The following is a 20677-nucleotide window of genomic DNA, read 5'->3' on the forward strand; positions in this document are numbered from 1 at the left end:
GCTGGCCAACAGCCCCACGCCATCCCCAGGGCCCCCGAAAGCCCCCCAGCATTTCTCTGTAGTCCTCACCGTGCTGCCCAGACCCCAGCACCTACCCAGTCCCCTCCGCAGCTCTGCCTTCAGAGCGCCAGCGTGTGGTGCAGCTCTGGTGGGGGCCTCTCGGCATTTCTGCGGAGTGGCTGCTGCCTGCCCTCCAGGAACAGCTGGCATCCTCCCTCCCAGGGCGCTCGAGCCTTCATGCCCTCATGAAAGGCATTTTATCCTGATGCCCCTCACTGCAGCTCTTCCCACTGCCCTGTGCCCAGGGAGGGGAAGTGTCCGCCCCAGGGCCACACAACCCCTGAAACCTGGAGCCTGCCTGGGCCCCGGGCCCTGTGCTCCTGGGGCTCTCGCCAACCCCCTGTGAGACAGTGGTCACTGGGCAGAGGCCTCCTCTGGGAGCCACGGCCCTCCCAGGTCAGGTCGGGTATGGGGGGACTGGGGGGTGCAGTGGCTGAGAGGCGGGTCCGGCTGCTGTCCTGGAGACGTGCCTGCCCCAAAATAGCCAGATTTTTAAAAATAACTCAGGCGGCTTTTGTTTGGCTTTTGCTTTAAAAGAATTTTTTTTTCCTTTTGCACAGAACTATGTAGCAGCGGAAAGGTCAGCACTGGCAGCTGAGCTGAGCAGGGCGTGGAGGGGGAAGGGCGGTCCTGCAGCCCGGGGTCTGCGCTCGCTCCGGGTCATGGCGAGGGCGGCCAGTGTGGCCCTGGGAGCTACAACCAGGTCAGAGACAGATGGGAGCCCTCCAGTGCGGGCTGCCCTTCCTGTGAGCATCTGTGCAGCCACCAGGCCCTCGAGGACAGCTGTCCAGGGCCCCCGTCTGACAGATAGATGGTTGGAATGAGGGACAGACAGGAGGCCAGGATCTTCCCGTGCGTCCCACGGGTGGAGAGGGCGAAATTTCTGTGTCCCCCTCGTCCTGCCGATCAGTGTCTTCGAGTCAATATTTGTGCAAGTGCTCTCAGCTGGGAAAAATGCGGCTGGCCTGCTGAAGGGGAGGGGGAGGGACGGATGGGCCCGAGGAGAGCGCAGCCTCCAGGCGCTCAGGGAACAGCGGGGGCGGCTCCCAGGGGGCTCAGTCGGGACCTTTAGTCTCTTGGTGGGAGGGGCTGTGCTGCCAGCTCCCCGAGAACTGCCTGTGTCCGTGCCCCGTCCACCTCGAGCGGACCCTTCCCTGTCCAGGCACAGGGGCCACTGGTCCCCGCCTGGGGCTCTCTGGAATGCTTGTGGTCAGGCCCATAGGGGCTGCGGAGGCCTAGGTGTGGGGCTGGGTATAGGGTCTGACCCTGAGGAGGTTCAGACCCCTCCCTGCTGGACAGGGCATGTCTCCCTGCCCCCCACCCACAGGGAGGTAGACGATGACCTCAGAGCCTGGCAGCCGGTGAATAGGCCTGTGCCCCGCCCCCACCCTGGAAGGCTGCGCTTGGCTCCCACAGTCCCCCTCCGAGGACACTCGGAAGCAATGCCAAGCCCTCCGAGAAGGGTGGGATTTGGGCCTGGTGTGCCTGGAGTCCTGGAAACTTGCCCCTACCTGGGATCTGGGCAGCCAGTGCCCCCAAGGGCTGAAGCGATGAGGGCTCTGTGGTCTTTCCAGGGGGGCCTCACAGCACTCTCAGTCCAGCTCAGTCCGGTGGGGTGACTGTAGGTCTCGTGCACCTCTGGGGGACCCTACTCTCCCCCTTGGGGCCCTAGGCTCCCAGGCCTACCTGGCCAGCAGCACCCAGCTGTTCCCGGGCACACCTGCTGTGGCGAGAAACCCTCCAGAGGAGCGGGCACCGGCGGGTCAGGGTCCTGAAGAGGTGCAGTGGGTGGCCCTGGGGTGTGGCGTGACCCTCGGAGGCCTGCTGGCCTTTTCAGGGCCCACCTGGGGGCCCACCTGTGAGCAGAGGAGGGACAGGTTCCCACGGCCGCCCGCAAACAGTTGGGCTGAGTACTGAGGTCTCCAAGGTTTCCGTCGCGGACCCTGTGGGGCTGTCAGGGGAGGTGTGGGCTGAGACAGGCCACCCCTGTGCTGTGGGTCCATGAGTGGCCTCTCTCCCCAGCACCTGGACCTCTTTGTACAGGCGGGGAAGAGGTTCGTATTTCCTCCGCCTTCCTGCCAGGTCCTTGTGGAGCCTCTGCCTGGGATCTGTGGGATAACCCTTTCCTCTTTGTGTGAGGGGCTGGGGAGGGGCTCACCCTCCCTCGGAGCCTCCAGGCTTGTGACAGGGCCTGGAAACACTTTCCCTCCTTTGCCCCCACGTAGGGCTCCCCTCAGAGGCTATGGCGGGTGGGAGCACTTGGCCACAGCAGGGGCTGAGCCCTGGCTTGCACGAGTGTGAAGGTGGGGTACTGCCTGGGCACCACCCCCTCCTGTGTGCCTCTGGAACCCCCCTGCTCCTGGGTGCAGCCTCTTGCCAATGAGGTCATGGGCTGTTTTAGGGACCAGAGACCTTTTCAGAGGGGGCCTGTGGCCTGGGTCCATGGAACAGCCACCCCCGCGGTGTTTCACTGGTGTGTGTGCACCCCCAGGTGCAGGCATGGAGGCCCAGGGTTATGTTGGGTGGGAGCAGAGATGAGGCTGGGTAGCACTGTCTGCTGGGGGCAGGGGAGGCTCAGGCCTGGAGTCCTGAGGGCAGGGTGGTGGGGGATTGGTAGGGGAGGGAGGGAGGCCCAGGCGGGTCAGAGGCCTGAGGGGAGCCAGCAGGCCTGGCTTGTGCGGAGAGACAGGCCTGGGCCTGGGGTGGTGTCCACAGCTGAGGATTAGGGGGAGGGGCTGCAATCAGGGAAGCCTTCTCTGGGGAGGTGTACAAAGCACCCTGTGAAGACTGAGCCAGGCTCTTCTCCAACCCTGGGGCACAGACACATGGGCTGTCCCTGGTGGAGGTCGAGCTGACACACGGGAAGAAAGTGGGCAGAGCCAGGGCGGGGCTGGGGCAGGGTCTTGGGGTTTCGGGGGCCTGGGAAGGAGCAGCTTTCCTCTGCCCTGGTCAGGGCTGCCCTGACACTCACAGGGCCACAGCAGAGCTACCGCCCCAGTGCCTGGGCTGGTGGAGTCTCCGAGGCAGGCTCAGCTTCCAGAGGGCCCCCTGCCTGCAAGGCTGAGCCCCGCTTGCTCCCTGCAGCCCGGTCCCCGGGGGCTCAGTGGGCCCCTGGCTATGGGCTGGTCAGCAGGGGAGTGAGCGGAGCCCGGGGGAGGGGTGCCCAGCGTGAGGTGGGGGCAGAGGCCCCATCCTAGGAGCAGCTGACCTGTCAGGGACTAGGGGGTTAGACCTTTGGACCTGCCTAGTGGCAGGGACCACTGTCTGGCCACTGGGCCTGGCTGGACATGAGGGCTGTGGGGACACTGGGGTATGTTCCTGCCTCCACCCTGGCCAGTCCCTGCCTGGGCCGTAGGTAGGCCACTCCCTAGCTTGTTCCATCTGCAGCCACAGAGCTTGCAGGACCATGGAGAACCCCAGGCTCCTGCAGCAGGGAAAGGGAGGAGGCAATGCATTGGTCCTGAGCACAGGCGGGGTGCCCTTCCAGGAGGGCTGGTTCCCGGGGGCTCATCTCCCTCTCTGGGGAGCCTCTCCCCTGGGTTCGTCTGCCCCACGCAGGCAAACCCAGAGTTGCCCCCTGTGTGGCGAGGGTGCCACATCCCCTGCTGTGGCCTCACCTGAGGGGCAGAAAATGAGCCAGGCCCCTGACAGCATGGGAATCCAGGTGCTCCTGGCTTCCCTGATGCCCTCTCGGCCCGCAGGTCTTCCACGTGGCCTACGTCCTCATCAAGTTTGCCAACTCACCCCGGCCGGACCTCTGGGTGCTGGAGCGGTCCATGGACTTCGGCCGCACCTACCAGCCCTGGCAGTTCTTTGCCTGTGAGTCTCTGCCGCCACAGGGCCTGGGGGGCGAGGCGGGGGGCGGTCCCTGGGCAGGCCCTCCATGACTAGGCTTCTGAAGGTCTCCGAACGCCCAGCCCTGCCCTCACACCCAGCCGTTGTGGTCATGACTGTCAGACAAGGACTTGAAGGCTCATGGGGATTTATTGGCTTCTGTCCTTGGCATCGGGCACAGCTGGGTCCAAGGGCTATGGCGCCAGGAATCTCTGGTGCCATCTCTTGGCTGCCTCTGGATGACTTCATGGGCTGGCTGCTCCCCGTGGTGACAGAAGGGCCCTGACAGCTCCCACCTCACTTCCTGCCGGCTCAGCCACCTGTGTCGGGAGTACTGGTGTCTGAGCACCCGTACGCTGGCCGTCCTTGGCCCCGTGCCACCCTGACCAGTCATGCTGGTGGGAATGAGTGCTGGCAGGCCTGGTCACGTGTCACCCAAAATTTCCTGGCCTGAGGATGGGGGAGGGGCAGGTCAGTGATGGGCAGTAGGCAGTCTGTCCCCAAGGAAGGGAGTGAGGATAGTCACTGGGGGGGGTCACTCGCTCTCAAAGCATGCCAGGGCAGTGCAGTCCAACGAGTCAGGCCCCTCAGCCAGCGAGCTGTGGTCTCTGTCACACGGCCTCTTGGCCCGTGGGAGCCTCGGTGGCGAGGCCCAGAGACGTCAAGGGGCCCGGGTCACTGCGGGGGCCCAGGCTTTCCTGGTGATCCAGCGCCCCCGCCCCCCCCACCATTCCCCGCAGCCTCCAAGAGGGACTGTCTGGAGCGGTTTGGGCCACAGACTCTGGAACGCATCACACGGGACGACGCGGCCATCTGCACCACCGAGTACTCGCGCATCGTGCCCCTGGAGAATGGAGAGGTGGGCCCGGGAAGGGCAGCGCGGTGCGGGGCTGGAGAAGGGAGAGGTGGGCCCAGCAGGGGTAGCGCGGTGCAGGGGCTGGGGGCTGGGGCCACACCGGCCTCACCGCGTACCACCCACAGATCGTGGTGTCCCTGGTGAATGGGCGCCCAGGCGCCATGAATTTCTCCTACTCGCCGCTGCTGCGTGAGTTCACCAAGGCAACTAACGTCCGCCTGCGCTTCCTGCGCACCAACACGCTGCTGGGCCACCTCATGGGGAAGGCGCTGCGAGACCCCACAGTCACCCGCCGGGTGAGCTGCCCATGGCCCAGGCAGGGGAGGGGGAGTGGCCGGGTGGACCCGGGACTTGGGGTGGGTGAGGCCTGGCTGCCTGGCGCTCACGGGACCTGCGGGTGCAGTATTATTACAGCATCAAGGACATCAGCATCGGAGGCCGCTGTGTCTGCCATGGCCACGCGGACGCCTGTGATGCCAAAGACCCCACAGACCCGTTCAGGTGAGGCCCCGTTCAGGGGAGGCCCTGTTCAGGTGCAGTTCTCAGCTCCCTGCCTGTCCTTGTCACCCCTGCCGACCCTGCGGGTGGGTGACCTGGTTCCATGGTCCACCATGACCCTGTTCTCTGTGTGACCTGAACTGACCACCATTGCGTGGGCCTCAGTTTCCTCATCTGTGCAGTGATGTGGAGGCCAGGGCGTGTGCAGCCTCCCCAGGGTGCCCCATCTTGGTTTGGGGGAGCCTTGCCCTCCTGCTGGCAGAGGCAGGGCTCTCTGGACCCCCAGGCCAGCTGGCCTTCCCACAATGGCGGACCCCCGGGGCCCGGTGAGGAGAGTCAGTGATGAGGATGATTGATTCCCGAGTCCACGTCTGCGTGCCCTGGAATGGACAGGTGCCCACTACCTGCCAAGGCAGCCCTCATTCACTTATAGGGGTGCCCACTCAGCTCCCCCAACCTTTCAGGACACAACAGACAACTTCCTTGCTGCCGCCAGCCCTCACCTTCACTCCAACCAAGCAGGGACCAAGGCCCAGGATGGGGATGGCGGGGTGGGGGCAGCCAAAACCCCACATCTGCTATGCCCTGTGTGCCTGCTTTCGGGGGCGGCCAAGGGCACTGCAGAGCGTCCACCTCCCCGAGCCCTGCACAGAACGGGCAGCGGCCCTGGTGCTGGCACCTGCACATTCCTGGGCCCCACCCAGAATCCTCAGTAAGGTAGGGCTGGGCTCATTCTCCGGAGAAGCAGCCCCGGGGCACGTCCGTCCTTTCCTCCCTCCCTCTGTTCCTTCAGCCAGCAGCTGTGTGTTGAGCGCCTAACACATGCTGGGTCCTTTTCTTGGAAATGGGAACAGAGGGTGGGACCCAAGTCCAGCCATCGGAGCACCTGTTCTGGGGGAGGCAGCTGGGAAACACGCAAACCAGTACTCAGCCTGGAGGGTGTAACACCCGAGGGTGGCAGTGCAGGCATGGGGCTGGACAGAAGCCACTCAGAGTGGTGCAGCTGAGGCTGAGCGTGTGATGAGGCTCCTGAAGCCCCGGCAGAGCGCCGGCAGGGCTCATCTGGTTCCTGAAACCATGCAGCCCAACTTCATGTGCTTGGATTTAGGACCTGCCCCCTGCCTTCTGCTGGGGTCTTACTGCTCTGTCCACACTCCAGTTTACAGGGGAGGCGGGTGGAGCTCAGATAGGACAGAGGTTCACTCCCATTCTCATGGCCAGTGCCAAGCAGAGGCGGGAGCCCCAGCTCCTTCGGATGTGGCTGAGGGGAGGAGTGGCACAGTCTCCTGACCTGGAGGACTTGGGCTGTTTTCCAGGAGCTGTGGGCCCTGGGGACCCACCCTGGGCACTGGTTGCTGCCAGCACGGCTTCAGGCTGCTGAACTCCAGCAGAGCTAAGTTGTCCTGGGAAATTAAGTGCCAAGTGGGGACACAGCTCGTGACAGCTGGGAGTGGAACCCACCAGGCAGCCAAATGGGCCTCTGAGGAGAGGAAGGTTGCAGGAGCCGGGGCTTGCCTTGGCCTGCAGGGAAGACATTGCCATCCCTTGACTCACCACACCTGGGTGTGGACTGAGCTCAGCTCTCCCTGCAGGTGCAAACGGGTGACTGGGCATCTTTCCTGGAACCACAGACTCTGTTACCAGCACTTGGTCACACACCAGTGTCCCAAAACATCAGCCTGCCCGTGTTCTCCCTGCACCCTTTACCCACCACCCCACCTCTCCTCCAGGGAAGGGGACTCCGTGTCTTCAGCCAGCTCCTCTCTGCTTCTTCACCTCCACCATCACCTTACTCCCACCCCAACCACCAGCCCACCCCCAACATCATCACCCCCACCATCACTATCATCACCCCCACCATCATCACCCCCAACATCAGCATCATCAACATTATCACCGCCACCATCACCATCGTCACCCCCACCATCACCATCACCCCACCATCACCATCATCGCCCCCACCATCACTATCATCACCCCCAACATCAGCATCATCAACATTATCACCGCCACCATCACCATCATCACCATCATCACCCCACCATCATCACCCCCACCATCACCATCGTCACCCCCACCATCACCATCACCCCACCATCACCATCATCGCCCCCACCATCACCGTCATCACCCCCACCATCATCATCACCCCCATCACTGTCATCGCCCCCACCATCACCGTCATCACCCCCACCATCACCCCCATCACTGTCATCGCCCCCACCATCACCGTCATCACCCCCACCATCACCCCCATCACTGTCATCGCCCCCACCATCACCGTCACCCCCATCACTGTCATCGCCCTCACCATCACCATCACCCCCATCACTGTCATCGCCCTCACCATCACCATCACCCCCATCACCGTCATCACCCCCACCATCACCATCACCCCCATCACTGTCATCGCCCCCACCATCACCGTCATCACCCCCACCATCACCCCCATCACTGTCATCGCCCCCACCATCACCGTCATCACCCCCACCATCACCCCCATCACTGTCATCGCCCCCACCATCACCGTCACCCCCATCACTGTCATCGCCCTCACCATCACCATCACCCCCCATCACTGTCATCGCCCCCACCATCACCGTCATCACCCCCACCATCACCATCACCCCCATCACTGTCATCGCCCCCACCATCACCGTCATCACCCCCACCATCACCCCCATCACTGTCATCGCCCCCATAATCACCATCACCCCATCACTGTCATCGCCCCCACCATCACCGTCATCGCCCCCACCATCACCCCCATCACTGTCATCGCCCCCACCATCACCATCGCCACCATCACCGTCATCGCCCCCACCATCACCGTCATCACCCCCACCATCACCATCACCCCCATCACTGTCATCGCCCCCACCATCACCCCATCACTGTCATCGCCCCCACCATCACCATCGCCACCATCACCGTCATCACCCCACCATCACCATCATCGCCCCCACCATCACTATCACCACCATCACTGTCATCGCCCTCACCATCACCATCGCCACCATCACCCCCATCACTGTCATCACCCCACCATCACCATCACCCCCATCACTGTCATCACCCCACCATCACCATCACCCCCATCACTGTCATCACCCCACCATCACCATCACCCCCATCACTGTCATCGCCCTCACCATCACCATCGCCACCATCACCGTCATCGCCCCCACCATCACCATCACCCCCATCACTGTCATCGCCCCCACCATCACCCCCATCACTGTCATCGCCCTCACCATCACCATCGCCACCATCACCGTCATCACCCCACCATCACCATCACCCCCATCACTGTCATCGCCCTCACCATCACCATCACCACCATCACCGTCATCACCCCACCATCACCATCATCGCCCCCACCATCACCATCACCCCCATCACTGTCATCGCCCCACCATCACCGTCATCGCCCCCACCATCACCATCACCCCCATCACTGTCATCGCCCCCACCATCACCGTCATCACCCCACCATCACCATCACCCCCATCACTGTCATCGCCCTCACCATCACCATCGCCACCATCACCGTCATCACCCCACCATCACCATCACCCCCATCACTGTCATCGCCCTCACCATCACCATCACCACCATCACCGTCATCGCCCCCACCATCACCATCACCCCCATCACTGTCATCGCCCCACCATCACCGTCATCGCCCCCACCATCACCATCACCCCCATCACTGTCGTCGCCCCCACCATCACCATCACCCCCATCACTGTCATCGCCCTCACCATCACCATCACCACCATCACCGTCATCGCCCCCACCATCACCATCACCCCCATCACTGTCATCGCCCCACCATCACCGTCATCGCCCCCACCATCACCATCACCCCCATCACTGTCGTCGCCCCCACCATCACCGTCATCACCCCACCATCACCATCACCCCCATCACTGTCATCGCCCTCACCATCACCATCGCCACCATCACCGTCATCACCCCACCATCACCATCATCGCCCCCACCATCACCGTCATCACCCCACCATCACCATCGCCACCATCACCGTCATCGCCCCCACCATCACCATCACCCCCATCACTGTCATCGCCCCCACCATCACTGTCATCACCCCACCATCACCATCACCCCCATCACTGTCATCGCCCTCACCATCACCATTGCCACCATCACCGTCATCGCCCCCACCATCACCGTCATCACCCCACCATCACCGTCATTGCCCCCACCATCATCGTCATCGCCCCATCACCGTCATCGCCCCCACCACCGTCATTATCCCACCATCACCGTCATCGCCCCACCATCACCATCAACACCATCACCATTATCACCCGCACCATCACCATCGTCACCCCACCATCACATCATCGCCCTCACCCTCACCATCACCATCACCGTCATCGCCCCCACCATCACCATCATCATCCCTTGGGTTGCTGCTTCCTCCTTCCTGAAATACACCCTGTAATTTTTTTATTCCATGACAGTCTATCCGGAATTGTCTGAAAACGGCTGTTATGTCCTCCTTGAATGATAGTTGAGCTGACTGTAGAATTCGTGGTTGACAACTGTGTCTCTCAGCACTTTGGAGAAATGATTTGACTGTCCCTTCACCTCTCCAGGTGCTTGGGCGAGTCCGTTGTCCCTGCCGTGGCTAATCCTCTGCGGGTCGTCTTCCTCTCCAGGATGTTTTTATGGTCTTTTTGCCATTGGTGTTCTGCAGATTTGTTGTGATGTGTCGAGGATTCGGATTTTTTTCTTGCTCAGGACTCTTTTTTTTTTTTTTTTGAGATGGAGTCTTGCTCTGTCGCCCAGACTGGACTGCAGTGGCCCGATCTTGGCTCACTGCAAGCTCTGCCTCCCGGGTTCATGCCATTCTCCTGCCTCAGCCTCCTGAGTAGCTGGGATTACAGGTGTCTGCCTCCACGCCTGGCTATTTTTTTGTATTTTTTTTAGTAGAGACGGGGTTTCACCGTGTTAGCCAGGATGGTCTCGATCTCCTGACCTCGTGATCCGCCCGTCTTGGCCTCCCAAAGTGCTGGGATTACAGGCTTAAGTCCCCACTGTGCCCGGCCATTTTTTTTTGTATTTTTAGTAGAGGCGGGGTTACACCATGTTAGCCAAGATGGTCTCGATCCTCCTGACCTCGTGATCCACCTGCCTCGACCTCCCAAAGTGCCGGGATGACAGGCGTGGGCCGCCGCGCCCGGCCGTGTGTTCATTATTAATTCAAGACCATCCTTGGCCATTCTTCCTTTCTGACTCTTGGCTCCCTTTCCTACCTCTTCTTCCCTGGAGTCCCAATTAGATACAGGTTTCCTTCTCATAATTTCTTCTGGTTTCCTTCTGATAATTTCTATTTCCTCTCTCTTTATTTTCGAGTGGTTTTTTTTTTTTTTTTTTTTTTTGAGACGGAGTCTTGCTCTGTCGCCCAGGCTGGAGTGCAGTGGCCGGATCTCAGCTCACTGCAAGCTCCGCCTCCCGGGTTCACGCCATTCTCCTGCCTCAGCCTCCCGAGTAGCTGGGACTACAGGCGCCCACCTCGTCGCCCGGCTAGTTTTTTGTATTTTTAAGTAGAGACGGGGTTTCACCGTATTAGCCAGGATGGTCTCGATCTTCTGACCTCGTGATCCACCCGTCTCGGCTTCCCAAAGTGCTGGGATCACAGGCTTGAGCCACCGAGCCCGGCCTCGAGTTGTTTTCTAGATGGCTTCTTTAGCTCTTTTTCCACTTCACTAAATTTCTCTTCCAGTGTGTCTGGTCTGCTGTTTGGCCCATCCATTGAGTCTTTAATTTTATCGTTTCATTTTTCACATCTAGAAGTTCTGATTGGTTCTTTTTCACATCTGCCTGTTTTCCATAGTGTTATTTTTTTATTATGTTTTATATGTCTTTTTTATTTTATTTTTTGAGACAGAGTATCACACTGTCGCCCAGAATGGAGTGCAGTGGCACGATCTCGGCTCACTGCAAGCTCCGTCTCCTGGGTTCACGCCATTCTCCTGCCTCAGCCTCCCGAGTAGCTGGGACGACAGACGCCTGCCACCATGACCGGCTAATTTTTTTTTTTTTCTTTAAGTAGAGATGGGGTTTCACTTTGTTAGCCAGATGGTCTTGATCTCCTGACCTTGTGATCTGCCCGCCTTGGCCTCCCAAAGTGCTGGGATTACAGGCGTGAGTCACCGCGCCTGGCCTATGTTTTAGATTTCTTTATGACCATTTTTAATGTTTTTCTCCGGATTCTACTCGATTACTCTGTTTTGTGAGGTTCTCAGGGCTCTTTTTGCTGACCTGCCACATTGTTTCTCTGCAAGATCTTTAGCAGGGTTTATCTCTGTGCTTCTGGTGTGCCCTAGGATTGGGCCCTGCACAGCTCCTGCCACTGTGAGACCTGGTCCCCCACCGCCTCTTTCCCTGTGTGCATTACCCGAGCCTGGGAGAGTTGCGCCGGAGCCACTGGCTGGGGGATGCTGAGTCTGGGCGAGCGCTTGCTGCCTGACAACTGGAGAAACAGAGCAGCGGGGAGCCTGTGTTCCCTTCGGCAAGCCAAGCCGTCGAGGGGGATCCCAGGCCCCTTTGGGGAAGGGACTAAGCACCTGCCACCTGCCTCCAGGATGGGCCTGAGCCCCCCTCCTGTGTACCCCACAGGCTGCAGTGCACCTGCCAGCACAACACCTGCGGGGGCACCTGCGACCGCTGCTGCCCCGGCTTCAACCAGCAGCCGTGGAAGCCTGCGACTGCCAACAGTGCCAATGAGTGCCAGTGTGAGTACCTCCTCCCACACCTGCGTGTCCTGCCCACACCCTGACCTGTGAGAGCGCCCCGGTGCCTGGGCCCGTGGAGGGCATGCTGACAGCCGCTCTCCCCTCTCTCTAGCCTGTAACTGCCACGGCCACGCCACCGACTGTTACTACGACCCTGAGGTGGACCGGCGCCGTGCCAGCCAGAGCCTGGATGGCACCTATCAGGGCGGGGGTGTCTGTATCGACTGCCAGGTGAGCTGGGCTAGAGGGCTGGGGATGGGCTGGCCCTGAGGTGAGGCAGGGACCTCCCTGGACTCAATGGTCCTTGCACCCCCAGCACCACACCACCGGCGTCAACTGTGAGCGCTGCCTGCCAGGCTTCTACCGCTCTCCCGACCACCCGCTTGACTCACCCCACGTCTGCCGCCGTGAGTGGGCTCAGCTGGGCGAGTGTCCTGGGTCTCAGGGTCTGCCCGGAAAGAGGCGTTCTTGGGCCTTTGGGGCTGCTTTGGAGGGGATGTCCTGAGCTTCCAGGCCAGCCCAGGAAGGAGCCTCCCAGGCCACGGGGCGGGTCCCCAGCCCTCATGTCCCCCCAGGGGGCCTGGCTGTAACCCTCATCCCCACGGCCCTGGCGGGGAGGTAGGACTGCCCTATCTTGGAGCCCACTCCTTGGGTCCTGGTAGCTCCAGGCTTACCCGGCTCCTGCCCCTGCCCAGGCTGCAACTGCGAGTCCAACTTCACGGATGGCACCTGCGAGGACCTGACGGGTCGCTGCTACTGCCGGCCCAACTTCTCTGGGGAGCGGTGCGACGTGTGTGCCGAGGGCTTCACGGGCTTCCCAAGTTGCTACCGTGAGCACCTGCCAGGGGCGTCCGAACAGACGCCACTGCCTGCTGGACTCCAGGAGCCCTGCGGGGGGGGGTTTCCCTGGGATGGACCCTGTTGTCCTGCCTGCGTCTCCGATTGTGCTGAGAGACCAAGGGTGGCAGGGGGTGTGGGGTACTGGGGTTCTAAGCGGACCTGGCCAACATGCGTGTCTCTTCCCCTCAGCGACGCCCTCGTCCTCCAATGACACCAGGGAGCAGGTGCTGCCAGCCGGCCAGATTGTGAGTAAGTGTCCTTGAGGCCCCCAGGTCCCTGACCTGCCCTGGAGCCATGGGGCAGCCTCACAGGAAGTTCCTGGAGAAAAGGAAGATTTTCATTTGGTCACTTTAGTTCTGGTTTATTTCTTCTTATGCAAATTATGCATATTCACACTGGAAAACTTTCAGAAATATAGGTAGGCATAAAGCCAAAGAAAAAAGTTAGCCTGGGCAACATGGTGAAACCCTGTCTCTACAGAAAATACAAAAATTAGCTGGGCGTGGTGGTGTGTGTCTGTAGTTTGAGCTACTCTGGAGACTGAGGTGGGAGGATTGCTTGAGCCTAGAAGGCTGAGGCTGCAGTGAGCCATGATCACACCACAGCACTCCAGCCTGAGCAACAGAGTGAGACCTTGTCTCAAAAAAGAAAATTGGTGGCCGGGCGCGGTGGCTCACACCTGTAATCCCAGCACTTTGGGAGGCCAAGGCAGGTAGATCACCTGAGGTCAGGAGTTCAAGGCCAGCCTGGCCAACATGGTGAAACCCTGTCTCTACTAGCTGGGCATGGTGGTGAGCACCTGTAATCCCAGATACTTGGGAGGCTGAGGCAGGAAAATTGCTTGAACCTGGGAGGCGGAGGTTGCAGTGAGCCGAGATCGCACCACTGCACCCCAGCTTGGGCAACAGAGCAAAACTCCATCTCAAAAAAAAAAAAAAAAAGAGTTATCCACAATTCCACCACCTTTGCACAGCACCTGAATGCTCTCTGTACACAAGCACTTCTCTTTCACAAGTGTCGTCATGCGCTCTGCACCCTGTCCTATGATTACGTCCCAGCCACAATCCTGTAAACACATTGTCTTATGGTCCGTTTCATAGGGACTAATTAAGTATTTAAACAACCCCTAGTGGTTGGAAATCTAGGTTCTTTTTTAAAAAAATAATGCTGTGATAAAGCATGATTAAGATGAGGTAGAAAACTGACCAGGCACAGTGGCTCACACCTGTAATCCCAGCCCTATGGGACGCCGAGGCGGGTGGATCACCTGAGGTCAGGAGTTCAATACCAACCTGACCAACATGGTGAAACCCTGTCTCTGCTAAAAATACAAAAATTAGCCAGGCGTGGTGGTGCGTGCCTGTAATCCCAGCTACTTGGGGGGCTGAGGCAGGAGAATAGCTTGAACCTGGTTGCAGTGAGCTGAGATCCACCGTTGCACTACAGCCCGGGTGACAGAGCAAGACTCCATCTCAAAAAATAAATTTTAAAAAAAGGCTGGGTGCGGTGGCTCACGCCTGTAATCCCAGCACTTTGGGAGGCCGAGGCGGGCAGATCACGAGGTCAAGAGATCGAGACCATCCTGGCTAACACAGTGAAACCCCGTCTCTAATAAAAATATGAAAAAAAATTAGCTGGGCATGGTGGCGGGCGCCTGTAGTCCCAGCTACTCGTAAGGCTGAGGCAGGAGAATGACGTGAACCCGGGAGGCAGAGCTTGCAGTGAGCCGAGATCTCACCACTGCACTCCAGCCTGGGTGACTCTGACTCAAAAACAAACAAAAACAAATCAAAAAAAGTCAGCTGGGTGCAGTGGCTCGTGTAATCCCAGTACTTTTGGAGGCCGAGGCGGGCAGATCATGAAGTCAGGAGTTCGAGACCAGCCTGGCCAACATGGCAAACCATGTCTCTACTAAAAATACAAAAATTAGCCGGGCGTGGTGGCGCATGCCTGCAATCCCAGCTACTCGGGGACTGAGACAGAAGAATCACTCGAACCTGGAAAGCAGAGGTTGCAGTGAGCTGAGATCGTGCCATTACACTCCAGTCTGGGCAACAAGAGCAAAACTCTGTCTCAAAAAATAAATTAAAAAAAAGAAGTCTCCCAGCATACAGTCACAGCCACAGAGCAGCACAGCACCTGCCGACCAAACCACTGCCATTACCAGCATACAGTCACAGCCACAGAGCAGCACAGCACCTGCCGACCAAACCACTGCCATTACTGGCATACAGTCACAGCCACAGAGCAGCACAGCACCTGCCGACCAAACCACTGCCATTACCGGCATACAGTCACAGCCACAGAGCAGCGCAGCACCTGCCGACCAAACCACTGCCATTACCACATAGCAGAGTCTATCACTGTCAGCTTGATAGACAAAAAATATTCTCAAGTTAGAGCCACATTCCCTCCCTTTTTAGTGTTTTTGGAATTGGGACCCGTCTTTTGCTTGATGGCATATCACAGTCTAGTTGGTACGGTTTTCCCCTTTCATGACAGGACGTAAAAGCATGGCATCTTTCCCACTGTGTGGGGTCTTAGATTGTATTTGCTATTATGTCTTTTTTTTTTTTTTTGAGACGGAGTTTCGCTCTTTTTGCCTAGGCTGGAATGCAATGGCGTGATCTTGGCTCACTACAACCTCTGCTTCCCAGGTTCAAGCGATTCTTCTGCCTCAGCCTCCTGAGTAGCTGGGGTTACAGGCATGCACCACTACGCCTGGCTAATTTTGTACTTTTAGTAGAGACAGACAGGGTTTCTCCATGTTGGTCAGGCTGGTCTCGAACTCCCGACTTCAGGTTGTCTGCCTGCCTTGGCATCCCAAAGTGCTGGGATTACAGGCACGAGCCACCGTGCCTGGCACGATATTGCGTCGTTTTTAGCTGCACTTTGACTACTCTGTAAGCTTGAATCTTCTTGACTTTTCTATGCTTTTTTTTTTTTTGATGGAGTTTCGCTCTTGTTGCCCAGGCTGGAGTGCAATGCTGCAATCTCAGCTCACCACAACCTCTGCCCCCCGAGTTCAAGTGATTCTCCTGCCTCAGCTTCCCAAGTAGCTGGGATTACAGGCATGTGCCACCACGCCTGGCTAATTTTTGTATTTTTAGTGGATACAGGGTTTCTCCATGTTGGTCAGGCTGGTTTGGAACTCCTGACCTCAAGAGATCTGCCCGCCTCGGCCTCCCAAAGTGTTGGGATTACAGGCGTAAGCCTCTGCGCCTGGCCTGTATCACCTATTTCTTATAAGATTTGTGTTTTTCTCCTGATGGGTCGTTTGCTCCTTATTTTTTGGGGAGCTTTTTTCTGTGTTCTGATTTTGTGAATTTTTAGGTGAATCTGCCCATGTTGTTCTACCGAATCTCCAGCTGGGTCGGATTTAGATTTGCTCCCTTACCCAGGAATTCTCTTGTCTGCTGGTTCTGTGATGGTTTTTTTTTTTTACGTGAAAATTTTAGTTTTTCATCATTTGTGTAAATCAGGGGTCAACAAACTGTCTGAAAAGGTCCAGACGGTAAATGTCATAGACTCAGGGCTATGTGATCCCTGTGGGGAAACTCCTCAGCTCTACCATTGCCAGCTGTAGCTTGCAAGCAGCCATAGAACATGTATTCTCCAGTGGGCTTGGTGGCGTTCCAATAAAACTTTATTTACAAAAGCAAGCGAGGAGTCCACAGACTAGTTTGCTAATCCCTGGTGTAAACTACTGACAATGTATCTTTTCGCTCCTGGGCCATGGTAAGCATGCAGTAATCACCTGTGACTGTACAGTATTCACTTTCAGTGTGTTCATTACAATGAACTGTATTGTCTTTCTTAACGGAGACACAGTGTTGAACATAAAAATTTTATTTTGTCGGCCGGGCGCGGTGGCTCAAGCCTGTAATCCCAGCACTTTGGGAGGCTGAGGCGGGCGGATCACGAGGTCAGGAGATCGAGACCATCCTGGCTAACACGGTGAAACCTCGTCTCTACTAAAAAAATACAAAAAACTAGCCGGGCGAGGTGGCGGGCGCCTGTAGTCCCAGCTACTCGGGAGGCTGAGGCAGGAGAATGGCGTAAACCCGGGAGGCGGAGTTTGCAGTGAGCTGAGATCTGGCCACTGCACTCCAGCCTGGATGACAGAGCGAGACTCCTTCTCAAAAAAAAAAAAAAAAAAAAAAAAAAAAAAAAAAAAAATTTATTTTGTCTAAATTCACAAGTGAGATTGTTTTGGTTTGGAAAAATACTTGGGAAATGATCCACACTTTTTTATGTTCCCGATCAGTTTAAAAATCACAGAAATTATCTACTTGTTAAAAGTCTGGTCAAACTTACAAAACCCTCTGGCCCTGATTCCTGTTTTTCTTTTTTTTTTTTTTTTTTTGAGACGGAGTCTCGCTCTGTCGCCCAGGCTGGAGTGTAGTGGCCGGATCTCAGCTCACTGCAAGCTCCGCCTCCCGGGTTTACGCCATTCTCTCGCCTCAGCCTCCCGAGTAGCTGGGACTACAGGCGCCCGCCATCTCGCCCGGCTAATTTTTTGTATTTTTTTTAGTAGAGACGGGGTTTCACCGTGTTAGCCAGGATGGTCTCGATCTCCTGACCTCGTGATCCGCCCGTCTCAGCCTCCCAAAGTGCTGGGATTACAGGCTTGAGCCACCGCGCCCGGCGATTCCTGTTTTTCAACAGAGATCTTAGACTAAGGTTTTAATGTATTCTGTGGCTATTGTATTCAGTTTTCTACCTCATCTTTTTTTTTTTTTTTTTTTTTGAGACAGAGTCTCACTCTGTCACCAGGCTGGAGTGCAGTTGCGCAATCTTGGCTCACCGCAACCTCTGCCTCCTGGGTTCAAGTGATTCTCCCACCTCAGCCCCCCAAGTAGCTGGGATTACAGGTGCCTGCCACCACGCCTGGCCAATTTTTTGTATTTTTAGTAGAGATGGGATTTCACCATGTTGGCCAGGCTGGTCTTGAACTCTGACCACAAGTGATCCACCTGCCTCGGCCTCCCAAAGTACTGGTGATACAAGTGTGAGCCACCATGCCCAGCCATTTTTCTACCTCATCTTAAGTCAGGTTTGATTATTTGTATTAGCAAATTGTGTATTTTGTTTTGATTTTTAAATGTATCGACATAAAGTTACGCACAGTGGCCTGTTGTAAAGTTAAAATTTCTGTTCATTTCTGTTCTCGTCTATTTTTATTTTTATTTTCTTTGTTTTCTTTTCTCTCTCTTTTTTTTTTTTTTTTTTGATCAAACAGACCTAACAGAGGTTCGTTGAGTTCATTGGTCTGTTCGAAGTACAGCTGCAGTTCTCTTGCTAAGACCTGCTGAGGTTTTTCTTTCTTTAGTTGGGAGGAGAGATTTTCCTTTTTAATATTCAGTCTCTTTAATCCACTTTCTTTGATTTATTACTTTTTTTTTTATAGCTTCTTGAGTTGTTATTTTTAGTCTGTCTTCATTCCCAACAAAAAGACTTAAAGCGGTGGTTCTCCGCCAGTGGTGACTTTGATCCACAGGAAGCATTTGATGATGTCTGGAGACATTTTTGATTGTGATGATTGATGGATGTAACTGATCCAGTGGGTAGAGGCTAGGGATGCTGCGAGCACCCTACAACCCAGGACCACTCCTGCACACAGAACAAAGAGTTATCCAGCCCAGAATGTCCATAGTCCTGAGGCTGGGAAACTTAAGTTTAGAGCTACAAATTTTCCTCAGAGTATAGCTTTGGCTAGGTTTCTTGTAGTTTGAGATGTGGGGTGTCCTCATTGCTGTTTTTTTTTTTTTTAATAGTCTGTCATTTGGGGTTTTATTTTCTTTCGCCCTGTCACTGTTGAAGGTGCTGAGGTCTCCCTCCTGACCTTTGCGTGGCGTTCAGTTCTGGTTTTGCTGCCTCAGGGTTAGACTTGGCACACTGACAGTTTCTGCCTTGTGTCTTTGGAATTTGAGATTTTCTTTGTTTCTAATCCAGAATGTGATGACTTTTTAAAATTTTATTATTTATTCATTTATTTTGACACAGAGTCTCACTCTGTCGCCTAGGCTGGCGTCCAGTTGCGCGATCTTGGCTCACTGCAACCTCTGCCTCCTAGGTTCAAGCGATTCTCCTGCCTCAGCCTCCTGAGTAGCTGGGATTGATTACAGGCGCCCGCCACCACGCCTGGGTAGATTTTGTATTTTTAGTAGAGATGGGGTTTTACTGTGTTGGCCAGCCTGGTCTCGAACTCCTGACCTCAGGTGATCCACACCCACCACAGCCTCCCAAAGTGCTGGGATTACAGGCGTGAGCCACTGCACCTGGCAGTTTCTGCCTTTTGTCTTTGGAATTTGAGATTTTCTTTGTTTCTAATCTAGAGCGTGACCACTTTTCGATTGTTCCAGGAACACTGGACAGGAACGTGTGCTCTCTATGGAGTACCGATTTGGCATGTTAAAGCAGGCTTGTGGCCAGGCGCAGTGGCTCACGCCTGTAATCCCAGCACTTTGGGAGGCTGAGGTGGGAAGATCACCTGAGGTCAGGAGTTAGAGACAAGCCTGACCAACATGGAGAAACCCCGTCTCTATTAAAAATACAAAATTAGCCATGCATGGTGGCGCATGCCTATAATTCCAGCAACTCAGGAGGCTGAGGCAGGAGAATGGCTTGAACCCGGGAGGTAGAGTTTGAGGTGAGCCAAGATGGCACCATTACACTCTAGCCTGGGCAACAAGAGCAAAACTCCATCTCAAAAAACAAACAAACAAACAAAGCAGGCTTGTTCATTATGCTCTTCAAACCCACAGTACCCATGCTTAATTTCTGTCCCTCTGAGCGGTCCTGTTCTAACTGTGTATCTCCATCCAGTCTTTGTCTCTCTCTGACTCGGTTTTGCCAAATTCTCCTTGCTGTTTTATAGTTTTAGCTTCCCTCACCCCCAGGACATGGACACGTCACCTGCTCCTAGAGGTTCGTTTCTGCTGCCCCATTGGGTGGCGTGCCCGAGCTTCCCTCCCTCTCGTTACCACCGTGCCTTCCATCCTCACTCACCTCCGTGTCTGCGTCCGCCCCAGCTCCCTGCACATAGCTCTCGGTTTGCCACCTGAGGCGCTGGTTTAAGGTGCTCTCTTTCAAGAGGCTATGACTGGACTTGGCTCTTGGTCACGCTGACGTCTTCGGGTTTTATCTCCTGAAGGAGACAGCCCAGCCCCACCATCCTCCTTGCTGCTGTCAGTTCGGGCTTGCTCCTCCCCTTTTCTCGTTTCTCCTTTTCTGCTGAAATGTTTCTTTTCCTGACTGTCACAAGTTACAGCAAGAAAATGTGCTTTGATTTTGGTGTGTGTGTTTGTTTTTGCTACTGTTTCCTCTCTGGGGAGAGTTTGCAAGCTCTCTTTCTGTGTTCTGCTCTGACCAATGGTTACTCTTACACTTCTGACAAGTATTGAACCTTTATTTTTGTATCAGTACAAAAACTGAAGCATGTTCACAACTCTCCTTTCATGCCGAAGACATTTGATACATTCTTTCTACCTTCTTCTCAATGCCCGACATTGTTTCTAAAGAAACTATAATTTGCTTTGCAGCTTGTTTTGATTTGTTTGTATTTTCTCTTTGTGTTAATGTTTGCAGCTAACTTGGAATCTACATAACAAATAACTAATTAAGCATTTTGACAGTTGGCCTGACTTTGTTGATGCCACTGTTTTCCCAAACACACCTCTCCCTTGTTGGGATTTTTATTCTTTTATTTTCTAGTTAATGTCGTGTAAAAGTATAAGAAAATGAGTTTGTGGAGAGGGAAGGTTTGCCAGGAGGGGCGTACTGGGGTCTGCAGGACATCTGAGACTCCGTTGCCTGTCCC

The 20677-nt window shown here is 56.0% G+C and overlaps 1 protein-coding gene and 1 long non-coding RNA gene across 2 annotated transcripts in view; one reads left to right on the forward strand and one right to left on the reverse strand.

The window, feature by feature from the left end:
* Positions 1–20677, forward strand: part of LAMA5 (laminin subunit alpha 5) — a 61953-nt gene that overhangs the window by 10971 nt on the left and 30305 nt on the right. The window contains 9 exon segments of the mRNA XM_030913910.1: positions 3762–3879; positions 4635–4753; positions 4876–5046; positions 5154–5251; positions 11900–12015; positions 12128–12246; positions 12332–12422; positions 12711–12845; positions 13045–13104. Of these exon segments, the coding sequence (XP_030769770.1) occupies positions 3762–3879; positions 4635–4753; positions 4876–5046; positions 5154–5251; positions 11900–12015; positions 12128–12246; positions 12332–12422; positions 12711–12845; positions 13045–13104 (1027 nt within the window).
* On the reverse strand, positions 573–20034 carry LOC104663821. Its single transcript, XR_004052484.1, has 4 exons — positions 19867–20034; positions 12690–13173; positions 3805–4214; positions 573–860 (listed from the first exon to the last, which is right to left on the reverse strand). It is a non-coding gene; the product is annotated as an uncharacterized LOC104663821 (long non-coding RNA).

This window comes from Rhinopithecus roxellana, chromosome 13, assembly GCF_007565055.1.
Source record: "Rhinopithecus roxellana isolate Shanxi Qingling chromosome 13, ASM756505v1, whole genome shotgun sequence".
Taxonomy (NCBI): domain Eukaryota; kingdom Metazoa; phylum Chordata; class Mammalia; order Primates; family Cercopithecidae; genus Rhinopithecus; species Rhinopithecus roxellana.